Source organism: Panthera pardus, unplaced genomic scaffold (assembly GCF_024362965.1).
Source record: "Panthera pardus isolate Hobbes unplaced genomic scaffold, ASM2436296v1 HiC_scaffold_25, whole genome shotgun sequence".
NCBI lineage: Eukaryota > Metazoa > Chordata > Mammalia > Carnivora > Felidae > Panthera > Panthera pardus.
The window spans coordinates 4,424,626-4,447,673 of NW_026526821.1; the positions used below are offsets into that span (position 1 = coordinate 4,424,626).

The 23,048-nt window shown below is 58.7% G+C and overlaps 2 protein-coding genes across 4 annotated transcripts; one reads left to right on the plus strand and one right to left on the minus strand.

Annotated features, from left to right (window-relative positions):
* Positions 1–717: 717 nt before the first annotated feature.
* Positions 718–9,447, plus strand: CTSZ (cathepsin Z). Its single transcript, XM_053890096.1, has 6 exons — positions 718–896; positions 1,276–1,439; positions 5,572–5,751; positions 7,512–7,662; positions 7,947–8,109; positions 8,926–9,447. Exons 1-6 carry the CDS (start codon positions 763–765, stop codon positions 9,034–9,036), a joined length of 903 nt encoding a protein of 300 aa, XP_053746071.1. The 5' UTR covers positions 718–762; the 3' UTR covers positions 9,037–9,447.
* Positions 9,448–9,778: 331 nt separating this feature from the next.
* NELFCD (negative elongation factor complex member C/D) lies at positions 9,779–22,160 on the minus strand. Of its 3 annotated transcripts, none has more exons than XM_053890095.1 (15): positions 22,028–22,160; positions 18,234–18,349; positions 17,883–17,992; positions 16,675–16,784; positions 15,472–15,579; positions 14,716–14,868; positions 14,370–14,500; positions 13,574–13,739; positions 13,204–13,338; positions 12,634–12,773; positions 11,812–11,926; positions 10,727–10,822; positions 10,596–10,647; positions 10,030–10,159; positions 9,779–9,936 (listed from the first exon to the last, which is right to left on the minus strand). In XM_053890095.1, exons 1-14 carry the CDS (start codon positions 22,145–22,147, stop codon positions 10,050–10,052), a joined length of 1,662 nt encoding a protein of 553 aa, XP_053746070.1. In that variant the 5' UTR covers positions 22,148–22,160; the 3' UTR covers positions 9,779–9,936; positions 10,030–10,049. The 3 variants fall into 3 exon arrangements, with proteins under 3 accessions (XP_053746070.1, XP_053746067.1, XP_053746069.1); XM_053890092.1 differs by having other exon boundaries at positions 10,507–10,647; XM_053890094.1 differs by having other exon boundaries at positions 10,507–10,647; positions 18,234–18,346; positions 22,028–22,149.
* Between the last annotated feature and the right edge of the window lie 888 nt (positions 22,161–23,048).

The window sequence follows — 23,048 nt, forward strand, 5'->3', positions numbered from 1 at the left end:
CTGGGAAGTTGCTGGAAGCCCACGAGGCACGCGTGTTCACGTCTGATGGCCAGCCCGGCGCGGGCAGAGGGAGGGGCCGCGGGGAGGCCACGGAATGCCCATTCGAGCCCTGCAAGAGCGGCGTGAGCTCGTCCGTGGCCCCCACGGCCCGTGAGGCCCCTGGCATGAAGCGCCCGGACCTCTTCTTCCCGGAGGAAGGCGGCCGCCAGTGGGTCTGCTCAAGGGACTGCCACCCACGAGGAGCAGGAGGGAGGGAGGCAACTGTTAAGTCCGTAAAACCAGGGCCTCGGGGACCCACTTCTGCTTTCGGTTCCCCTGTGACCCATGACGCGTTGTGTTAGCAGGAAAGCTTTTCAAGCAACTTTGGAAGTTGGAATGTAGAGGTAATGATTTCTGGGCCGGGTGGAATTTCTCCTTGGGGCGGGTGGGGGGGCGGGGATCTTCTAGAAGGATCTCTCCTTCCTTCTCTGCAGACGGGGAGCGCCTCTCCGGGGAGAGCCCGGGCCTCTGGGGAACGGGGCCGGGAAGGCCAGGCCCGGGGCGCAGACCTGGGGCCGCGCGCGGGCCTCGCGGTGGGATGCGCGCGCGGGATGCGGGGGCGGCTGCACCTGCCGGGCCGCGGGCCGGGCGGCGGGGCGGCGGGGCGGCGGGCGGGGTCGGGGCCAGCGGCCGGCCCCGCCCCGGGGGTGTGTCGCCGGGCGCGGCCGGCTTAAGGCCCGGGCGGGGCGGGGAGGGCTGGGAGAGGCCGGCGGGCCGGGAGCCATGGCGCCGTCCGGGCCGCTGCTGCTGCTGCTGCTGCTGCTGCTGGCGGGCGCGCGGGCCGGGCCCTACTTCCGAGCGGGTCACAGCTGCCGCCTGCCCCTGCGGGGGGACCAGCTGTCCAAGCTGGGGCGCAGGTCGGCCGCGCGCGGGGCTGGGCCCCCCACCCGGGGCTCCCCCGGGTTCCAGGAACCTGGCGTGCTGCCTGCCTCCCGTGACCTTTGAGGGTCAAATCCAGATCCTGTGTTTTCTGGGGGGGATCGCTCTTTTTCTTTACCTTTGGAAGGTGGGACAAGCCTCACCTGGGGGCCTGGGTGGGGGCGGGGGCTTGCCGGGGAAGCCATGTGGTTCCCGCATGGGGGGTTGCGCCGCCTCCTTCACGACCCCGGGGGGAAGGGGGGCTGGGGTGCCCCCTGGGAGAGGGGCTGCCCTGGGGGTTCGGGCGCTGACTCCCACAGCCTGTCATTCTGGGGAGGGGAGCGGGCGCTGAGTCTGTTCGTGCTGGTCTCTTCCCAGGACATACCCCCGGCCTCACGAGTATCTGTCCCCGAGGGACCTGCCCAAGAGCTGGGACTGGCGGAACGTGAACGGCGTCAACTACGCCAGTGTCACCAGGAACCAGCACATCCCCCAGTACTGCGGCTCCTGCTGGGCCCACGGCAGCACCAGCGCCATGGCGGGTAGGTGGGCTTCCGCAGCCCCTCCGGACCGCGGGCCGCGAAGGCCTGTCCACACTGCCTCCTGGGCGGCACAGGCAGCCACCGGGATTCTGCGCCCGGGCTCTGCGTGGGGTGGGAGGTGGCCGAGCCTCTCCAGCCTAGGGGAGCTGACCTGTGACCTCTGCGGTTCCTCCCGGTGGAGGGAAGGCCAAAGTGCTGCAGGCTGGACTGTGTGTCCGCCTGGGGCCCGTGGGTGGCAGGCAGGACGAGGGCCAGCCGCCCCGTGACATGCGGCTCCCAGGTGCCGTTTCTCCCCCAAAGCTTGTGACCCCGGCCCTTTGGGATCAGACCAGAGGTGAGACTCACCCAAAATCCCCTGCCAGTATTTGGGGACAAGGAAGTGAAACTGCTTTGCAGCAGCAGTTAATATTTGAGCTGATGCCCATCCTGGGCTTGGAATATTGAGCAAGGCTGGCCGGTTTCCTCATCTGGCCCCTGGCCCCGGTGAGGGGACGAAGGAGGGGAAGCTGAGGGCCACACCACCCTCGAGGGCTGCTGGGCCTTGCCTTGGGAGAGCAGGGAGCAGAGACCTCCCCCAGCCTCGGGCCTCCATTCAGCCCCAGGCTGGCTTGGGAGGTGTGGGAGGGGCTCCGCCATCCCCAGTGGCGGCCCAGGGGCCTCCAGTGACGGGAGAGTTCCGCTGCAGAAGGGACTGCCTGGCTGGGGGGGCAGGGGACCACTGCCTCGTCCCCGCGGGGCAGCTCACTGGGCAGGCCTGGTGTACTCGTGGCCTTGTGTTAACTTGATTAAGAACAGGGAGGCTGCTGCCGCTTCTGAGGCTTGGTGGCTCCATTGAAGCCTCCGAGCTGCCCTGGGACTGTTCCCACTTTGCAGATGAGGAAGCTGAGGTCCCTGGCAAGGAGGTCAGGAGACTCGGGTGTGGTGTGAGTGGCAGCTGGGAGTAGAGCCCAGAAGCCTGGCCTTTGGGCCAGGACTTCTGCCGGGCGTCTTTGGGTCGAGGAGTGGAGGGGGGTGGTCTGGGGCATCCTTCTGGCCCTGCCAGAAGGAGGAGGAAAGGGGGGCAGATAGGCTGCGGCGCCATTGCAAGGTGTGGGAGGCTTGGGAGGCCCCCTGAGTGGGATGTGGAGCCAGAGGCTTAACCCCTGCAGCCCCTGCAAGGCCTTGGGCCGGGCGGGCAGGGTGTGGGCAGGCCCCAGGCGGAGGGTCGGGGCAAAGGCCTCGGCGGGCATGGTGCTCACAGCGCGGAACTGAAAGAGGGCCTTTGTGGTGGCCCTCGGGGTGGGGGATGGACAGAAGAGCCACAAAGGTCACCAGGGCGAGCCCTCCACCTGGTTCCATTTTCAGAGGGTCAGCCCTGCCGCATCTCCGGAGCGGACTCTCCGGGGCAACCGTCTCCTCCAATGACGCTCTCCCCCAGCAGCAGGACCCTCCTTCCTCTTTCACTGAGAAACCAGAAGCCCTCAAAAGGGGACTTCCAGGGGCGCCGGCCCGGCTGGCTGCCACCTAACACAGCCGGTCGTGGTCTGCCTCTCCTCCTGTCCCCGGGCCCTTTGCCCTGTGCTTGGACCCGGCCATCGCCAGGAGCAAATGAGCAGGAGGCCTGGAGCCCATGCCGCCCCAGCCACTGCCCCACTTGCGGGCCCCCTCCTCCGTCCTCAGACCCCGTCCAGCCTCGCTTCACCTCCCACTCGGCGCGAGGGGCCGCCACGCCGGCAGGTGCAGCCGTCAGCCGCCGGGCCTCGCCCTCCGTGGTCGCGCTTGATCACCTGTCCCTGGCGCGCTGTCCCCGCCTTTCACCACACACTACGGCTCTTCCTACTTCCTGGCTGCGCCTCCATATCCTCTGCCAGCTCCTCCCCCTCCCCCTAAGCACTGGGTTCCCCGGGACTCAGCCTTCACCTGCGCCTCCGTGACACCAGCTGTCCGCTGCCCTCCCTCTGCCCGGACACCTCACGCCTCAGTCCCCCCACCCCCCACCCCGCCTGGCTGAGCCACTCATCCTTCCCGTCGCTCCCGTGGAAGCCTAGCACCGCCCCTCGTACGATCCTGGGACGGATCTTGTCCGTTTTACCTTCAGGGTATGTTCTGAACCCCTGTGCTTTTTGCAGCCCCCATCGCTGCACCCCTACTCTGAGCCCCGGGCGCTGGCACCGCCTGGTCTCTGCCCCCTCGCCCCCCTGCCGTCCCGTCTCAGCCTAGACCCGTCTACTGAGCCCCAGGTCGGACTGTACTTCTGTCCCACCGGAAACCCTCCGCGATTGCACGCAGAGCGAGCACAGAATGCTTACTTGACCTACGAGAGCCTCTGTACGCGGGTTCCCTGTCCTGTGTGGGGACCCCACGGGTCGGGGCTTTGACTGTTTTTCTGTCCAGCGCTGGGTTCCCAGTGCGGAGAACAGCCGGGCGCACAGCAGGTGTGGACAAGCACCTGTGGGTGATGGAGGAAGACGAGCAGGTGGAGAGGAACTTCCAGTTACCTTCGGGCCACGCGGGGAGGGTCTTTGACCGCCCCCCCCCCCCCCCCCGGGGTTGGGTCAGGGAGGGAGGGGACGCCTGATCCGGGTGCAGGGGAGGCCAGACCGGGCCGCGGATGGAGCAGCCTTGCTGCCCACCGCTGCCGGGCAGGGGCCGGAGGAGACGAGGCTGGGGAAGTAGGCCTCAGAGTTGGCAGCATGGAGGTCCTCGGCCTTCCGAGAGCAGCTTCCTCAGTGGGGAGGAGACCCCAGCCAGGTTGGCAAGGCGCCGAAGGGACAGCGGGGCTGGGAATGGAGACCCGGAGGGCTGCCGGAGCCTCACGAGGCAGCAGAGAACTGCGGTGTGTGCGGAGGCGCGTGCGGGGCTCAGGGGCCCTTTGCCGATGTCGGGGGCACCTGGGTGGCTCTAAGCATCGGAGTCAGTTAAGCTCAGGTCATGACCTTACAGCTCATGGGATCCTGCCCCACGTCAGGCTCTGCGCTGACAGCATGGAGCCTGCTTGGGATGTTCTCTGCCTCTCCTCCTCAGTCTCTCAAAATAAACATTAAAAAAAAGAAAGAGAAGGACGAGAGAGGAGGGAGGGAGGAAGGAGAGGCAGGTCCACGTGTGTGCAGGTACTGATGGGGGAGAGAGGGCCCAGGGCCCACTTGGGCCTCGGGTGGGCGGGCAGGGATGTGCCACAGAAGGTGGGTGGGGGGTGCAGAAAGCCTGTACGCCGGGTGGCAGGGAGTCGAGGGACCTGCCTTGGAGTTTTCCAGTGGAATCTGGAGAGCCCTCAGATGGGTGGGGGTTGGGGCTGAGCCTGAGGGCAAACCCTCCCGTGCACCAGCAGGCATCAGCCCAAGGACGGGGACACCCTTACCTCGGTGTGGAAGGAAACCGAGACCGGTGGAGGCAAAATGGCTTGGAGAGGGCAGTAGGGCGAAGGGGGCCCTCACCTGGCCCGCAGGCCCTGCACCGCGGGCTGTGAGGCTGGGGAGCCTCCATCAGGAGCTGCCAGGGGCGTGACCTCCCGGGGTCAGCAGCCAGGGCCGGGCTCGGGTCAGGAAAAGAAAATTCGTTCCCTCGTTTCCGCGGCTGGTACTTCGTGAGCCCCTGCTGCGTGTCAGGCGGCGTGCTTGGGGTCTGGAGCTGAGCCCTGCGGGACACGGGCCCAGGGAAGTACGTGCAGTGGTCAGCAGGTGACGTGGCGGCAGCTGCTTGGAGCCGGCGCGGCCGGGGAGGCCGGGGGGCTGCACAGGGGTGTCCGCAGGGACAGCTCTCTGGGCCAAGGAGCGGCCAGGGAGCACGGAGGAAGGGGCAGCGGGCGCAGATTGACGGCGGGTTTCTGAAGGCACGGGGCTGGTCAGAGGAGTGGAGGTCTGTGCGGTGACACCAGGGAGGTGAGGGGGCCCCGGGGCTGCTGTGGGGGTGGCGCCTCAAGGGGCAGGACTGTCCTGTCCCGCGCTCTTGTCTTGGGGACCGGCGGGCCCACCGGCCCTTCAGCAGGCCCTTCCGAGGCGCGGGCAGACGGACCTGGCCCTGCCCGTGTGGCACCGGGTGGCCAGTGGTGTGGACAGACACCTCCGTGCCCGGAAGGGCTGGGGCAGGGGGCCCTGGAGTGCGGACACCCTGAGGGGCGGGCGCTGACCAGGTGCGCGTGCTGCCGCCCTTGCAGACCGGATCAACATCAAGAGGAAGGGGGCCTGGCCCTCCACCCTGCTGTCCGTGCAGCACGTCATCGACTGCGGCGACGCGGGCTCCTGCGAGGGGGGCAACGACCTGCCGGTGTGGGGGTACGCCCACGAGCACGGCATCCCCGACGAGACCTGCAACAACTACCAGGCTAAGGACCAGGGTAGGTGCCCGCCCGCCCCCACCGTCCCCCCGGGGAGAGCGCGGCTGGGGCGCTGGGGGAGGGCGGGACGGAGCGGGGAGCACTCCCCCCCCCCCCCCGCCACCTTGAAATTGAACCCCGTGGGGCTGGGGGAGCGGGCAGCTGGAGTCCACGGTCCTTCCTGAGAAGACCCCCAGAAAAGACCTGGGGCGGGTGTCTCCAGCCTCGTGTCCCCTGTGGCCAGGACTGGCCACGGTGCTTGGGTTCTGCCATGTTGGCATTTTGGGGGTTTCCTGGGCATCTGTAAGGTGAGCCCTGCAGAGGGAAGAGAAGGTTTTCCAGGACTGGGTGAGGAAAGCAGGCCTGCAGGTAGGTTGCGGCCCCGAACTGGAGGCACGAGGGCCCAGCTGGAACACGGCATCAGCTCGTTCCCCGGCCTGGGCTGTGAGCACACGGGCAGGGGTGGGGCCGAGGGGTCCTGCAGGGACCAGCAGAGCCAGCCTGCCTGGAGTCTCGGGAGCTGGCACAGCCCCAGGCTGCTTTCCTTGGAAGCCGAAGGAAAGAAGGTCCAGCCCGTAATTGGCCGTTAAGTCACCTGTCGCTGTCAGAGCTCCCTCTTGGCCAGGGCGGAGAACTGGGATGAACTTAATGGGACATTTGAGACCGCAGTGTTGGAGGAAGGGGGAGCCCGAGTGCGTTTCCGCCCCTGCCCTCTCCCTCCATAAAAGGGTGAGTTCCGGCAGCACCCAGTGTCCCCTCAGGGCCCGAGCATACTCTGGGCCACACCCACGGTGCCCTCACGTCGCCTCCGGAGCCGTAGTGCCCAGCCAGAAAGAATTCCCCCAGACTGGTTGGGTGAGTCTTGTTGAAGTGGTAAATACAACAGGGGTCAGAGAACCAAGGAGAGGGCAGGTGAAGGGGAGAAGGCTCTGCAGGATGGGGGATCAGGTGGTCCCTGGGGCCCTGCCCTCCCTCACCCTGCACTGGTCTCGTCCAGCCTAGGCCAGGCCCCTCCAACCCACCAGTGCCACTGAGCAGAGCCGACTGTTTGCGGTACATGGTCCGCTCTTTGTATTAGCAAATGTGGCCACGGATCTGTCCCTTGCCAGTGATACTGGGCTTGGGGCACTTGGTGTCCTGGGGACAAACGAAACCGGCAGGTTAGGCCTCAAGGAGTCTGTGGTCCTGGGGGAGGAATCTGGACGGCTGGGAAATTGTAACAAGTAGGTGACACGAGAGCCGTAACAAGGCAGGGTGGAGGGGTGCAAAGTGGGATGTTGAGGGCCTGGGGACAGCGCAGGGGATGGTGTCTTCTTACACAACTAAGAGCCATACTTGGTTTTTTTTTTTTAGCCTACTTCTTGAAACCTCCTCAAACCAAAAAAAATTTAAAAAAATAAGAAAATGCTTAATTTTTTCCAAATGTATTGGCCTGTTCACTAGCCAGCAATACAATTACCTTATTAAAAGCTAATAGTTTAATTCCACTCCTTTCAGCTGTATTGTGAAAAGACCCTGCTCTTGGCCTTTAAAGGAGAACAGGCTCGCTCTTGAGTGCCTACTATGAGCTGATTAACCTGTGTGCTCCTTCCCCGCCAAAGCCTGGGGAGGGGGTCCTCCCCGCTCCCTCGCAGCCGGACGAAGAGCCTAGTTCGGCAGCACCCGTCGGCAAGATGCTTCCCTGTTGTTAGTTAAGCGTGGAGAGGGCGTGTGCACGTGCTTCTTTGTCCGCGGGTCCCCGAGGAGCCCGTCTCACGCCGACTTCACGTGCTGTCCCGCAGAGTGCGACAAGTTTAACCAGTGTGGAACCTGTACTGAATTCAAAGAGTGCCACGCCATCCAGAACTACACCCTCTGGAAAGTCGGCGACTATGGCTCCCTCTCCGGGCGGGAGAAGATGATGGCAGAAATCTACGCCAACGGCCCCATCAGGTGAGGAGCCGGAGCCCCCCGCCAGCTGGGCACAGGGGCCCCAGTCAGTGTCACCCCCCCGCCCCCTCCCTGGGGCCGACTTCCCTGTCTGGGCGCGTGAGGGATCGTAGGGCGTCTGGGATCGTAGCGAGGGTGAAGCGCGCGCACACGTGCGCACACTCGAGTGAGGGACAGAAGTTCGGGCAGGGTCGTCCCGATGCACGACCCGGGCTGGGTCCACGGGGCCGCCTGTAAGGGGGGTGAGTCCTTCCCACCCGAGTGCTGATCCAAGTGGTTGCGCTCAGCTGCGGTATCATGGCGACGGAGAAGATGGTCAACTACACGGGAGGCATCTACGCGGAGTACCACGACAGGGCCTACATAAACCACGTCATTTCTGTGGCCGGCTGGGGTGTCAGCGACGGCACGGAGTACTGGATCGTCCGCAACTCCTGGGGAGAACCGTGGGTAGGTGCCCTCCCCCCACCCTCCCCCAGGCTCCGCAGCCGGGAACTGCGGCGCCGAGCGGGGGCTGGGGGGCTCCTTGCTCCGGCCCAGGAGCACTGGTGACATCTAGGGTCAGATCCTTCGTGGGGGGAGGGTTGTCAAGCCCCCCTACCCCTTAGACGCCAGTGGCTCCTCCCCGCCCCACGTGGCCACCAACAATGTCTCTGGACTTTGCCAAGTGTCTCCTGGGGACCCCGCCCTGGTTGCAAAGCACTGTTTTGGAACTTTCGGTTCAGCCCGATCGTCCCTCTACAACCGTCTCATCCCTTCTGCCGGCACAGTTTCGGCTCTCTTAGGAGATACGCCCCAATACGGCGGCATTTTTTCAAAACTACTTTTGAGTTGGTCAAAAATCCAGGGGAGATAAATTAACTGCCAGAATTTTCATTTCTAAGGCCTAGTATTAACCATTAACAGCTGAAGACACAAATTCATTACTATGAAGTGGGGGAGAGTGATTAATGTCGAAGTGATGAACTCGGTGTTTTTATTAAAAGACCATAAACCGGGGATATTAATAGGTAGTTAAGTCATCCGGCTTGAAGAGTCAACATTTTAGTTACATTAATTTTCTTTGGGCTCACAGGGCCATGTACCTCGCTTGTTAAATATTAACCAAGCCAAAGTATTTCACAGAAGGTATTTCTGAGTAGGGGTCCCGGGAAGGGCAGGCACGCAGCCTGAGACGATGGCGGGGCGGCGCACGGGCAGCGGGGGGCACAGGAGACGGGGGTGAGCGAACGTGTGGTGCCCCCCCCCCCCCCCCCCCCCCCACAGGGTGAGCGAGGCTGGATGCGGATAGTGACCAGCACCTACAAAGACGGGAAGGGTGCCGACTACAACCTCGCTATCGAGGAGAACTGCACGTTCGGGGACCCCATCGTCTAAGACCCAGGCCTCCGGAAGAGCGGGGGTTTAAGAGATGGTATCGTGAGCCCTCGTCAGGGGGGATCCCGTCGCCGAGGGCGCTGGGCCGGGAGTGGCGCCGTCTGCAGGAACTCGGGGCTGACCCGAGCGGAGGGCTGCCAGGCTGGCGGGGAAGCCATCCTTCAAGGGTCGGAAATGGGAGGGCGGAGACCCCGGGGCCAGCAGCACGGTGTGCCCGGCCGGAGTGTGGTCTCCGTTCTCCTCAGTACGTGATTTGGTGTTTTCTATTTGGCAACGGTGGCCTATAATGTGGTAAACGAGGTCAGACTGATCACCAGTTGTTCTGTCACCTGGGAATCAGTGGTGGGGGTGGAGAAGGCCATCTCAGATCACCCGAGTGATAATGAATAAAATACACGACTCCCCGCGGGAGTGGAGCCTGAGCGTGCCTTATTTACACACGAGAACACCACGGGGACCTACACCTGCCGATCCAGCGGAAAGACTTTTTAATTTGTTCTTGGAAAATTAACATGACAAAATGCCGACCAATCGGGTTCTTGTGAGAAAAGTCACCTCGGAAGGCAGTTCATCTCCGAGTCTCTGGTCCCGAGCTCACCGCGACCCGCGGGAGGGACTCCGTTCCCTCGCCGGGGGGGGGGGGGGGGAGACCGCGGGCCGCAGGGTCTGGGGGCAGCGCGAGCCCCTAGGAGAGGGGGCCGCCCGTGGTAGCGGCTCCACGGTGCCCACCTCCCCCCCCCCCCCCCCCCCGGGCCCGGTCCCGGTCCCGAGATGCCGACGGGGCCTCTTCGGCGACGGCTCCTGGGAGGGCTTCCCCACAACTGGTCTCGGAACGTTCTGTGTCGGCTCCGGAGGGCGCACTGAATTAGTTCACCAGGATGAAGTTGGACTTGCAGTGAGCTTTAACACGGAAGGAAAACGGGCACGGGGTTAGAAACGGGAGGCGAACGGCGACAAGGTCGCGGCGGAGGGACACGTACGTCCCAACCCTACCTATAAATTCCGTCACGGGGTCACGTTCGCCCTCTGTCTTGATGGTGCCTGCGATGCTGTCGTTTTCCAAGATGGGGAGGAAGAGCTGCACGAAGTCGGAGGTGTACGGGGGAGCGATAACGTCCAGCACCTAGGACGACAGCGCACCAGGCCGTTCCCCCACAGCCACAAGCGGCGTCCCACCGGCGTCCGATGAAACGGCAGACGGTCTGGGGACAGTCACCCTCCCCTCCCCGCCCTCTGCTCCCCGGCGACAATACGAGCCTCCAACGTCAAGACCCCAGGTGGTTCCACGGGCAAAACATAATATGGCTCCTGAAGGTGGGATGTGCTTGGTAAATGGTATGTAACCATTGTCCCCACGATCAGCAGAGAGCACAGTTCTCAGAGCTGGGCGCGAAATAAACTAATTAAGCCCAAAGGCGCCGCTAGCGTTAACAGTAGAAACGTGAAACAAACAAACGGTGTATTGCTGACCTCGGTTACAAAATAGCGAATGAGTGAAATGTCAGTGTCCAGCTTCTCCAGACACTTTCGGATGTAACTGACAACAGGAAGTACGTAACCTCGACTCAGCAGGTGAACCATCCTGTCCAACAGGGTCTTCTTCAGCTCGAGCTACGAGGGCGGGGGCAGACAAAGCCGTCACCACGGGTCCCCTCCCCGGCCGCCAGAAGCCCGTGGGCCGCCCGCTCACCTGCTCCATCACGTCCAGCTGGGAGTGCTCCGTCTCGAAAAGCTTAACAAGCAGCTGCAGGACCTGGGGGTGCAGGAGCTGGTGGCAGGTGCTGATCTACAAACACGCCAAAGGGGGCCTCGCTGAGCACCGCGGCCGGGCCCCCGGGCTCACCGTCGGTGCCCGGAACCGCCATCACCGTCGCGGCCGGCACACGGCGGGCGGCTAGTGACGGCAGCCCTCGCCCGAAGCCGGTCAGCTTCCGTGCCTTTGCTCGTCCTTTCGGAACACTTGCTAAAAACTGAGAAATCTATGAAGCCAATGAAACCAGTTCCTTCTTTAAATTTTCTTTTTATTTGGGGCCCTCGGGAAGCTCAGTGGTTAAGCGTCCAACTCTTGATTTCGGTTCAGGTCACGATTTCATGGTTCCCGAGTTCGAGCCCCTCACCGGGCTCTCTGATGGGAGCACAGAGCCTGCTTCAGATCCTCTGTCCCCTTAACTCTCTGTCCCTCCCCAGCTTGTGCTCCCTCTCTCAAAAATAGGGGCGCCTGGGTGGCTCAGTCGGTTGAGCATCCGACGTCGGCTCAGGTCATCTCGTGGCTCACAAGTTTGAGCCCCACATCGGGCTCTGTGCTGACAGCTCGGAGCCTGGAGCCTGCTTCCGATTCTGTGTCTCCCCCTCTGCCCCTCCCCTGCTCGTGCTGTCTCTCTAACTCAAGAATAAATAATAAACATTAAAAAAATTAAAATAGATCAGGAAACATTAAAAATTTTTTTCTGGGGGCAGGGGGAGGAGCAGAGAGGGAGAGAGAAAATCCCAAGCGGGCTGCATGCTGTCAGTGGAAAGAGCCTGGTGGGGGGCTCAATCTCACGAATGGTGAGATCACGACCTGAGCCAAAATCAAGAGTCAGACGCTTAACAGACTGAGCCATTTAGGCACCCGAAAACCAGTTCCTTAAAAGGAAAATCCTCCCTGAGGATAAAAAGTCACTAGCTCTGTACCGAGTAGCCTGTGGGTTCAGTGACAGATGTACTGGCAGGACAGGCACGAGCAGGATAAGGCACGGACACGGACTGCCGCCCAAGGCCCCGCAGCCCCCGTACCTCGTCCAGCAAGGCCAGGTGTACCGGGGTGTGGTCGGTCTGTAGCTGGAAGTATCGCGGCTCTGACACAGTCCAGTCCACCCACTTGAGCACACCCATGGCCACCACTGGGAACCTACGGGAAAATGGGGCACAATGCTTCCTTTAAATGAAGTTAAACAAAGAAACGCCACCGCCCCATCTATCCCAGCAAGTGGCTCTCCCTCTGCTCTGCCAAGGAGATGCTGGTCAGAGAGACGGTCTCAGGAGGCCAGGATCCTCTCAACGTGTGCTACAGGGACCCAAACTCAGTTACTGGCTTATTTTCAACCACTGTTGGTTTAAAAGAAGATCGTTAATGCAGAACTCTCAGGGAGCCTGGACTGGGCTGAAGTTTTATTTGGCAAACCCTCTCTCTGTCCCTAGTAGAGACTACCAGGGGAAAGCCTCAAACACCTAAGAGGACCACCCTATCTGTAAGCCTGTCTGATCAACGCAGGCGTCTGTATCCTTGCTGTGATCACGTCACTTCTACACAAGCAACACTTCGTTGGCCTGATTTTTACGGTAAATAGACCCTTCCCTCCGAAGCAGCTTTTGTAATTCTGGTTGGTCTTCCATTTCCTTAGGCTAATTCATGAACAGACTTCTGGCAGATAAGCACCTGAGAAGTACTCGTGCTGCTGAAACAATTTAAAGTCCTCTAGATACATTTTACAAAAAAACTGAAACCCGTAAGTGTCTCTGAAGCTTTTGTTAAATACATAAGCCTTTAATAAAATGAAAATTCAACCAACTTCCTCCAGAAGGATCAAGTTCAGAACTAAGGTTTAATTTGCTCACCTAATGCACTGATAAAGTGTACTGAGCTCGGCCACTAGCTCGGAGGCCCCTTTGTTTTCATTACAGCACAAGTTGTGAACAGTCTCCACGGCTTTTGACGTTGACTTCAGCTCATCTTTGTTGATGCCCACGCGCTTGTTCTGAACACACACACACACACACACACAGAGTTAGTGAGTCCCGGTGGCCTTGCAGTTGGGGTCATCTGCTACGGGCTACCCCTCTCTGCAAACCCCCTCCCCTGTCCCTGGAGCCGAGTCCATTCGGCTGCCACCCGTCGGAGTCGCCCAGCGTGCAGGAACAAGCCAGTGAGGCTGGGCCTGTGGCAGAGAGGGACCTGCTTATCTCTGTAGTCGCACTTCAAATGCCAGTGTGAAAAGTATTAACAGATGCTATGCACGTTCTCTTGAGACATTCAGCACTTTGACTATTTCATGCACGAGCGCTACAAACAGGTTTCTGACACTAGTTGGGCTCATGACTTCTTACAGCCCAAATTCCCAAATAACACCAAAGAGAGGAGGTTACTTGTCCCCCTAAAAGCGCATCGATCCTCAGAACTGATGGCACCTTTTTCCAGGTCTCAACCACGCTGGCGGCATACGCCAAGATGTGGATGTACTTGTGCTTGTGGTCCTGGTTGATCCGGGCCCCTGGTTTAAAGAGCGACTGCATGAACAGGTCCAGGAAGGCCGGCACCCGGATCTGAGGAGACACACAGGGCTCGATGAAAAGGAACGCGCGGAGGAGACGTCAGGTCAGTCCACATGCGCTTACGGCAGGAGTGAGGGCACGCCGAGGACGTGGCGGGGGAGGACGAGGAAAAGGACAGAAACGAATTTGTATTCAGGGACTTAGGAGAAACACAGGCTTTCCAAAATAACCCTTCTAATCGGCACGGAGGCGGTCCCACCTTATTATTAAAACGAAAGCAACTTACGAGTTCAACAGGAGGCGGGTCCATGCTCGTGAACATCTTGAAGAGGACCGTGATGTCGGCCGGATTCAGGGCTCCTTTGGACAACATGGCCCCAAGAGCCTGACAAGCCCTGGGGTAGGAGGCAGCTGTGCCCAGCGCAAGTGTGATCTGACTGGCATCGTGACCTCTGGGTGAGGGAAAGCACAGATCCCACTGTTAGGAAGGTGGCTCCCTGCCCTCTCCTTCCTTCTCTGCCTCTTTCCTTCCTTTTTTTTCACACCTCATTCTTGGAATTGTTTGGGTCCCTTTTTTTTCATATGTCTGTCATTCACTGGTATCTTGACTGACCCACAAAAACAGCATTTAGAGCTAACTGGGAAAGAAGGGTCGGATACAGCTTGCAGACTTTCCAAGAGGAGCCGTTCACTTTTCATGTCTTATTAAGACTCCGTTAGGAGAGAATAAAGCCAGCAAGGGCTAATTTTATTCCGTGAGATATGGACCACAACAGAACAATTAACCGCTATCATTTGCCATTGATGAATCCTAATATATGAAAACGCAGGTTCACAAATCCGGTGAACTGCACAATAATCGAGTACCTTATAAAATACTCATCAAAGCCCAACTTCAGAAAGCAAGCTCTCTCCGTGTATCTAAAACTACCCTGACCTTTCTAGCTCTACTAGACAGAAGGCAGTTAATCTGTCTGTCAAGAGGAGGGCCTAGAGTCTCTGCCGGTGGACACAGGGCGAAGGGGGAACTTTGTGGGGAGCACCTAGTCAGGACCAGGACGAGCACAAACACCGTCTCTCACTTCTCCTGGGCGAAGCGCTGCACCTCCTGTGCGATCCTGCGCACGGCGGAGCCTCCTTGCTCTTCCTGGGCCAGCACGGACATCATGGCCTGGGCAAACAGGTACGTGTGCTCCCCATGACACACCATCTTCTGGAACGTTGCAGGGGGAGAGAGTTTGGGGTTCCATAACTGCAGCAGTGACAGATGTCGACAAAAGAGCCAAACCCCCAACCACTCTGCATGCAAGTTATTATGCTGGAACTGGCCTCCTGACCTGGACATTCTCTCCAGGGAAGAAGCATTTCATGTTTGAAAACGCATGACCCCGATGCACGGCCGCCTTCTGAGACACACAAAGAACTTACGGCAAACTCAGGGAGGTTTTTTTCAAGGTTTTCCTCTCCTCCGTCCAAAATTGTAGCTAGAGAGGTACGGAGCACTCTAGAGAACACTTCCAGCTGCTGGCAGGCTGTGGACACGCTCGTTATCTCCCCTTGGTACCCTGCGTCAGAAATCAGCTACAATACAAAAACGAGAGGCCAGAGTGTCAACAGGTAGTGACCACACGTTTCACAGAAAGTTGGCTCGTCGTCAGTGTGCGTGGGAAGGTGGGACAAGCAAACACTGGTCTCAGGCCTCAAACGCTTATTCTGATCCCCGCCTCACCACTGACCAGGCTTGTGGCCCAGGCTAACCATCCCATCTCGGTTTCTTCGTGTGTAACATGAAGTGGACGAACGAGGCCGCCTTTCTTTTTTTAAACTAATTTCTGTGTCCAACGTAGGGCTCGAACTCACGACCCCGAGATCAAGAGTCACATGCTCCGACTAAGGCAGCCAAGCGCCCCAAACCAGGCCCTCTTAAAGGGTCCTCTCAGCACACGATGGACTCTAAAAATACGTTCCTGCCAAATCCTAAAACACAGTCCACGTTGATCCAAAAACATATATACATATTCTATGCTTTTCTTTCTCACTGTTCAGATTTACAGAGGCGAAGTGATGGAGACCTTTACCAAAAAGCAAATACGACCTTTCAAAAGAAACAGACCACTTCCCAACTAACATAACTCTCACTCATAAATGCCTTGGCCTTTTCTGTGACACTAGTCCCCTGCCTACCTTAACAGTGAAGTTCAGCATCAAGCAGTCTGGATGGGCTTCAGCCAGTTTGTAAAAAAGATCTCTCCACGTGGTATGTGCAATCATTTGTTCAAGCCAAGCTGGGGTCTGCCAACAAACAAATGGACGGCGAGATAAAAGGCCTCGCTTGAGCTTTAGTGAAGACGGTATCGTATAAACAACCACTGGACATTCCAGTTGGAAGAGCCCCCGTGAGCGTCGAGCTCCAGCCCTGTGGTCCCGGCACAGGAAGCAGACCAGAGCCGGCGATGCCACACGGGCAGCCGAGCGGCAGCGCTGGAGCCCTGAAAGCCCACTCACGGCTTCTGGAAGACTCAACCGCACACCAGAGTGCACTGAAGGGCGCTTCTCGGGGCCACTCGAGTCTGGGGAAGTACACGTAGTGTGGCCGCAGCGTAGGCACAAGTAACACATATGCCACATCTTGCCCTTGGCAAGAGGAAAAGGCCGTGTGATAGGGCAGAGGTTTTGGCCATCGCCATGTGTGGTGGCCGCGAACACGCGTCTCTCAGCTCCCCTACTGTGTGACTGACAGACCCTCTGAGTCCACCCCCCACCGGTGCCAAGGCCAGCTGCCCGCCGGATCCTCCCAGCCACCAATCGAGTACGGCAGGGCTCCCGGCAGGCTGGTTCCCAGGAGACATGGGGCTCCAGCGACAGGGGACTGTGGCCCGAAGACACCCACTGACACCGCTGCAACTTTCTGAAAACTGCACGGTCGCCTAAGGCTCTTCACCCCCAACCTTCCTTCCTCCCTTCTGCCTTCTGAGCCCAGACCTGCATCGTGGCTCCCCAGCCCCCGCCCGTCTTCTCTCACAGGCGTGTTGTTCGTATCTCCTGCACACAGAATCCCGGCCTGGTGTCTGCTTCCTGGAGGACCCGGACGAGTACCCCACACCACTCCCAGGACCGGTGCTCGAGAGTCGACAGAAGTGGGAGGTGTGAGTCTGCCAGTCCTCCTCTCTAGTTCACCACCCGTGTGCCTCTCAGTGTGCAAGAGCTCACTACCCTGCAGAGAGCATTTTGAGGGCAATTCTGACTCTACACAATTTCTGTCTCACCCCTTGACTTTAGGACCCAACTTTTTGCATTACTTGCCTGATACGCCACGTTCCACCGTACACGTGGAATGAGCAAAAGATCCTAGGAACTGGCATTAGAAAAAGAAGACAGACTCCTCACCTCTCCTTCTTCGGTAAAAATAGAATCTGCTTTGCGGGGGTCAAAATGTTTGATCAATAAACTCTTCAAGTGATTTTCCACAGTTTCCTGAACTTGCACTGGTTCAACACCTGAAAGAAAATGACAAAAGCCAGATGGAAAATGGCCATCTCTCAATTTGTTACACTACTTTGGAAAAAGTAGACAGGTCAAAAGTCTGTATGTGAACCAAAGATCACAGAATTGCTTCTGACCACTTGGAATTCGGGACCTCTCATAAAAATTCAGATTTATTAACCTTGGTCAACGGTAAGACCCCAAAAAGGAGCCCAAGGCAGAACACAGAAGGCCGTCTGCCTTCACGGAAAGGACAGCAGCATCTTGGACGCCTCGGTAAAGACAAGGACAAACTGCCAAAACAGACAGGCAGGAGGACAGAAAGACATACCCGACAGGGTGGAAAGAGAGCAGATGCCAGCCGTGAGAGGTGCACCGTGTTCAGGAGCTGGGGCAGCAGGGAACCCACTGCCTTCCAGCAGCACCTACTCCATGACGTCATCTGCACCCAGCTCAGTGGCCTTACAGTGAGGCTCTACCCTGATCAGATTAGCTAAAAGCCACAATCATACCCAGGCCTAAATTATCCATCATCCACCGCTTGCTATAACAGACCTCTTAGAAATGACGCAGTGAAGGGGCACCTGGGTGGCTCAGTCGGTTAAGCGTCCGACTTCGGCTCAGGTCATGATCTCACGGTCCGTGAGTTCGAGCCCCGCGTCGGGCTCTGTGCTGATGGCTCAGAGCCTGGAGCCTGTTTCAGATTCTGTGTCTCCCTCTCTCTCTGACCCTCCCCCGTTCATGCTCTGTCTCTCTCTGTCTCAAAAATAAACAAACATTAAAAAAAAAATTAAAAAAAAAAAAAAAAAAAAAGAAATGACGCAGTGAGGGTATACAGTCTGACCCCATAATTCTACAACATAGTAGGGAAAACAGCTCCATGAGAATCCCATTTGCAGGCTACCCGTAAACCTCAAATTAGTGAATCAAAGATAGGAATCAAGCAGATGAACATGGGTAAGAAGTTCAGTTCCCACTTACAGAAGTCTTAAAAACCAGGAAAACAAACAAGGCCTTTCTGGTTTATCAGCATTATAATGATCCAAAGGTCTATTAAAAAAAAGTCGGGGGGGGGGGGGTGACCAGGCAGGACGGGGCCACCCACAAAGCACCTGTCTGAATGAGCCACTCAGCCAGCAGGTTGACGGTCTGGGCCACGGCAGTGTAGTTCTCAGACAGTAGCTGGATAACATTCTCCGGAGACCCTCCTGCCTGAAAATACCTAGAAAAGGTAACAAAAAAAGCTAGGACACTCATAGGAATGTAGGCGGGCATGGGGATCAATGACAAGATAGTCAGGATATTAAGATTTTTAAAGCGGGGGGTGGGGTGGGGCGGGGTCTAGAAGCTTTCCATTCCCAAATCACATTATTCTGGCTTTTGCAGATCACCCTCTGGGTCGATTACACACTGTCTCTAAGTTCCCCAGCTTCCTCCCCACACACATGACCCTTCTCACACACCTCTTCAGAGTGTTAAAGATGGAGGGCTCCATTATATAATCCCGGGTAGAAAATTTATGTAGGCATTCTTGCTGGACCTCCGCATCGTCTTCTCCTTCTCCATAATCATCCTCCTGCTGGTGATAAAAAGAGCCAGGCTACTTTTTCATCAACGCAAGTATCCTGCAATCTCACCTTAAAACTGCAGAACGCTGTCCATTTCAAAAGCGTTCCACATACGTTACTTCATTTGACTTCTGTGATCATCTCAGGAAGTGGGCTGGACAAATAACGAGTGGCTAAGAAAATGGAATCCAGAACCACACCAAGGGGGTCTGTATCGCAACTACATGCTGGCACACGTGTGTACGGTGGTCACGCAAGGTACTTAGGCTCTCGGGGTATCCGCTTCCTCCTCTATTAAAGATCGTACCAGTGCTGCTCCCATTGGACTTTTGGAAGGATTCTGTAATCGAATTTCTGGACGAACCAAGCCTAGCGCCTGACGTTCAGTGAGAGTTCAACAGATGTCAGTTATTATTGTTTTCACTATTATTATTTCACACGTGCCATTTAATGCTTTCCAACAAAGACTGATGGAGTGATTCTCGAAGGCACAAGCCATCAATACGCTGTTAGGAAGCAGAGATCACAGACTTGCCTCCAATCAGCAGGACTGGCTGGACACCAGGCCCTGTTCTGTGTGGAAACAACCTTAGGCAAGTCACTGAATCTAAGAACAAAGCAGGATGATGTGTGACATCAAGGTCCATCCGGTGTTAACACGGTCATCCCAACCACTAGGCAGATGCTTTTTAGATGCTTACTCTGTACGGAGCACTGTACTCGCCTCTAGAAATCCCCGGAAATAGAAGACAGGATCTAGCCTTTTCTGCCAAAGGACTTTACAAACGAGGAGAGACCAACCTTCCATGCAAGTGACTAACATGATGGTGTAAGAGCTGGACCAGGGATCAGCAAACCACGGCTCAGGGCCAAATCCAGCCCTTCTGTTTCTCTAAGTAGAGTTTTGTTGGAACACAGCCACACCCATCTGAGAATTTTTTGGAATTTTACATATTGTCTATGGCTGCTTTCTCCCCATCATGGCAGAGTTAAGTAGTCGGGACAGGGACCGGCAAAGCCTAAAATGTCTAGTATGTGGTCCTTTACCAAAAAGTCTGCCCACCCCTGGGCAATTCTGTAAGCAATGCTTTGGGAGCAGATTCCTTCCGTGGGGACTGGGGAGTCCTTCAGACCTGCCTTGTGCGGGGAGCCTGGAGGAGGCCGTGAAGGCAGGCTGGCCTTCACCCCGAGACTCGTCCTTGTGGGGCTGTTTTCTGGGGCCTCTGTCCTCAGCCCTCCTCTCTCCTGCTCCCTCTTCTCTTGGGTGATGCCACCTCCCTGCTCATAAATCTAGAATTTAGCCTGCATCTCTCTCTTTCTCTCGAGCTCCAGACTCAAGCGTCAGCAGTTTATTCTCACTGCCCCTCGGATGCCTGCTACTTCTCCAAACTCATTAGGTCCAGAACTGACCTCCGAACAGATCTTTGTCCCACCACCTATGTTTTAGTGAAGGGTTCCGTCGTCCGCCTGGTACCCCAAACTCACAAAGGTGTGAGTCACCCTCGGTTTCTGCTCCCTCACTCCACCGCGCGTCCCGTCGTGAGGACCCGCCCATTCTGCTTCCCCCGGGTCTCTCCCGTTGGCCCCTCCTCCCGCCTTTCCCGTTCCTGATTTTGTGCGTGCCTGCGGGAGCGGTATGTCCCGGGCGGCTCGGCCTCACGCCTGCCTGCCGGTCACCTTCCATGTTGACGCCACCACGGTCTTCACAGGCCGCACGTCTGATGCTTCTCTCTTGCGTAAAGCTTCCGGTCTCCCTCAGAAAGGCTCTCCCACCTCTAGCGTGACTGTAACCCTTCACTTGCCACCTGGCCGGTCTCGTCTCCTGCCAGCCCCCACCGGCAACCCGAAGCCAGACTGCACCACCGGCATTCAGCAGCTCTTCACTGTCATCACCTAGACTTAACATCACCGTGGCCTCCGTGCGCGTCTTCCGCCTCTCAGGTCCGGCAACGTGGCGTCCAGTGAGCACACCTGGCGTCACGAGAACTGACCCACCCCCATCGTCCGAAATCCAGCTCACGTCACCCCTTCGGTCACCTTGCTGGACTTCCTCTTCCTCCTCTGAGCAGTCAGCATGTACGTGAAGGGAACATCTGATCCACCCCTCTCAGCACCGAGAGCCTATGAGGGTCGGTGCACCGAATGGGGGTCACGACGAAAGTTCCCCGAACGCGAGACTCCCCAGCCTCCTGTCGGCGGGGTCTACGCTTGGCCCTGCCGTTCCTAGCGGCACACACTAGGGCACAAGGTGGACTGTCGGCTTAGAAAACGAGGGCCCTGGTCTAGACGGCCCCTGGATATGCCTCAGTGGTAAGGTCATGACTTGAAGGCCCAGAGTGACCAGTGCCGTGACATCTTGAACGGGACGCTCGGAACACGAAGCCACCACTAAGCTCATTCACGTCCCATTGGTTGTCCAGCGGTGTGATAAAGTGGCGGTGGAGACAAAGGACCTGGGCTGGGTCCCCGCTCCTTCGCCAGCTCGCAATCCTGCGAGGGGAGTGAGACGGCGCGAGCGCGCGCCGTCCGCTGAAGCTGCCTCCAAACACACGAACCTTGTGCTGTCACTCCCCGCCCCAAACTCTTGAACAAGTCACGTTCAGCAGCCGTCAAAGGCCCTTCAGACCTGGCTCCCCCGCAGACCTCGGGCCGCCGCATCCACCAGACGGCTCACCAGCGAGGACTCCTTTCTGCTCCACAAACACAGCACCTGTCTTCGCATCTCCGATCCTCAGCTCCCAAGCCCTCCTTGCACCCCTGCCCCCTTCAACCACCTGCGCCCCACTCCGTCCTTCCTTCAAAGCGCTCGGTATTGCCCACACCTGATGTGGACTCTTGCTAAACGGCAAATCCCCAGGCTCCCCTCCAGGCCAACCTATCTGCTCCAGGGGAGGGACCTGAGAAGCTGCAAGTTAAACCAGCACTTCGTGGGTTTTCAGATTAGAATAAACTTGGACTACACTGGCAGGGCTGGGGCTACCAGGTCGGAGTTCCCAACCCTCCTGGGGGAGGGGGGGAGGGGGGACAAGGGAAGACCCCTCCTCAGCCTCCATACCAAACCCCTCCAGGTCAACGATGGAAGGATTGACTGGATCAGACCAAAGCACCGAAAAGTACGTTTTACAAACAGTAAAACACGTGTTACGAAAGCCCAAAGTTGTACTTTCCCCCTCATGATGCTGGTTTGGACTTTCTAAGCGACTTAGTGGTTCAAATTTGGCGCTCTGAGCCCGATCCGCCGTCGAGTTCGTGCTTTTTATGCCTGGCGGGCCGGTAGGCCGAGGCCGGCCCCAAGGGAGTGGCCACTGGGACCACTGGTGGGGGCGTCTACCCCTCCGCCGCCCAGACCCCAGCGAGGCGGCCGCGGCGCCGGGGGACCTTACGCCCGGGTCTCCCGCCCCGTCCCCGCCCCCACTCGTTTGCAAGGGAGGAAACGGAGACGCACGGAGGCCGCGTGCTCGCCCCTCGACGGGCAGCGGCGCTCTGGGCGGGCCCCGCTGGCCCGGGGACGAAGGCGGGTGGCGGGCGCTCTGGGGGCGCGGGGAGCGCGCCCCGGGCGGGGAGGGGGCGGGGCGGGCTGTGCTTGAACCACTCGGTGACCGCGGGGCCCGGCGCGGCGGGGGCGGGGCCGGCCCGCCGGCGACGGAGACCAACGGTCCTCGTCGGGGGCGCCCGGCGCCCCCCCTCACCTGGCCGCCGTCCGCTTCGTCGCCCCACTCGGCCGCGCTCCCGAAGTAGTCCTCCTCCATGATGGCGCCCGGCGCGGCCCCCGCCATCCTCTCCCGCGAGCGCGCGCGAACACGGCGCATGCGCACGGGCAGAGGCGGGCGAGCGCACGCGCGGTCCCGCGGCTCCGCCCCCCCCGCGGCCGCGCGCCTCGGTCCGGGGAAGGGGCGGGGCATAGAGAGCTGCCCTACAGTCGTGGCTCCAGGCGCCCGGACCCGGGCGGGAGCCGGCGGGAGGCGGGGCCTGAGCGAGGGGGCGGGGCACAAAGGCTGTCCTGGGCTGGTGGCTCTGGGCCCCCGGGGAGGACAGAGCGCCCCGAAGGGATCCTGGAGCACAACCTGGGTGGGTCCCAGGGGTTTTAACTCCGGATAGAAGTTAAACACCAGACTCGCTCTTGTCCTGGGTTCGGGTCCCGGCTCCACTCCTTCTTCGCCGTGACTTTCGGTCCTGAGAGCATCAGTTTTCTCATCTGACAACGGGGCACAAGAGCAGGGCTGACCTATTGGGCCTAGTGTCCAGGGCCCACGAAAATGTTCCCATTTCCTTTAAAATCAGAATAACAATGCATATTGTAAAAATGAATCCAGCCTGGATTGTATTTGTATAATTGGTATACCAATTCTACCAGTGGATGCAGTGTAATATGTAACATTAAATACTTCTTTATGGAAGAAGGGCTCACGAAGGCAAAACCGCTCTCAAATGCCCTGGAAACGAGAGTCTACCTCGTGGGGTAGTCGGTAAGGATAACTGAGATGATGCTTTTTAAGCCCACATCATGGTTCCCTGCACGTAGTAGGAGATACCAAAGTGATAGGCTTGTGATCATCATAGAAAGATCTGAGCAGGGACGTCAACACTGTCAGATCTGGGTGCTTGGAGAGAAAGCCCGGGTCGGTGAGGAAGAGCACTAGAGATGTGAGCTCGAGGATATTGATAATAGCGACCATTTCCAGAGTGCTTACCGGGAACTGTGATTTCGTT

Excerpts from the sequence above, each read along its gene's own strand:
- CTSZ (XM_053890096.1), top strand. The coding sequence starts at position 763 with ATGGCGCCGTCCGGGCCGCTGCTGCTGCTGCTGCTGCTGCTGCTGGCG. Across the intron at positions 1,440-5,571 it reads CAGCACCAGCGCCATGGCGG|ACCGGATCAACATCAAGAGG; the intron begins GTAGGTGGGCTT and ends CCGCCCTTGCAG. Across the intron at positions 5,752-7,511 it reads CTACCAGGCTAAGGACCAGG|AGTGCGACAAGTTTAACCAG; the intron begins GTAGGTGCCCGC and ends GCTGTCCCGCAG.
- NELFCD (XM_053890092.1), bottom strand. The coding sequence starts at position 22,147 with ATGCGCCGTGTTCGCGCGCGCTCGCGGGAGAGGATGGCGGGGGCCGCG. Across the intron at positions 17,993-18,233 it reads ATCTTTAACACTCTGAAGAG|GTATTTTCAGGCAGGAGGGT; the intron begins GTGTGTGAGAAG and ends TACCTTTTCTAG. Across the intron at positions 15,580-16,674 it reads TTTTTACCGAAGAAGGAGAG|ACCCCAGCTTGGCTTGAACA; the intron begins GTGAGGAGTCTG and ends GTTTGTTGGCAG.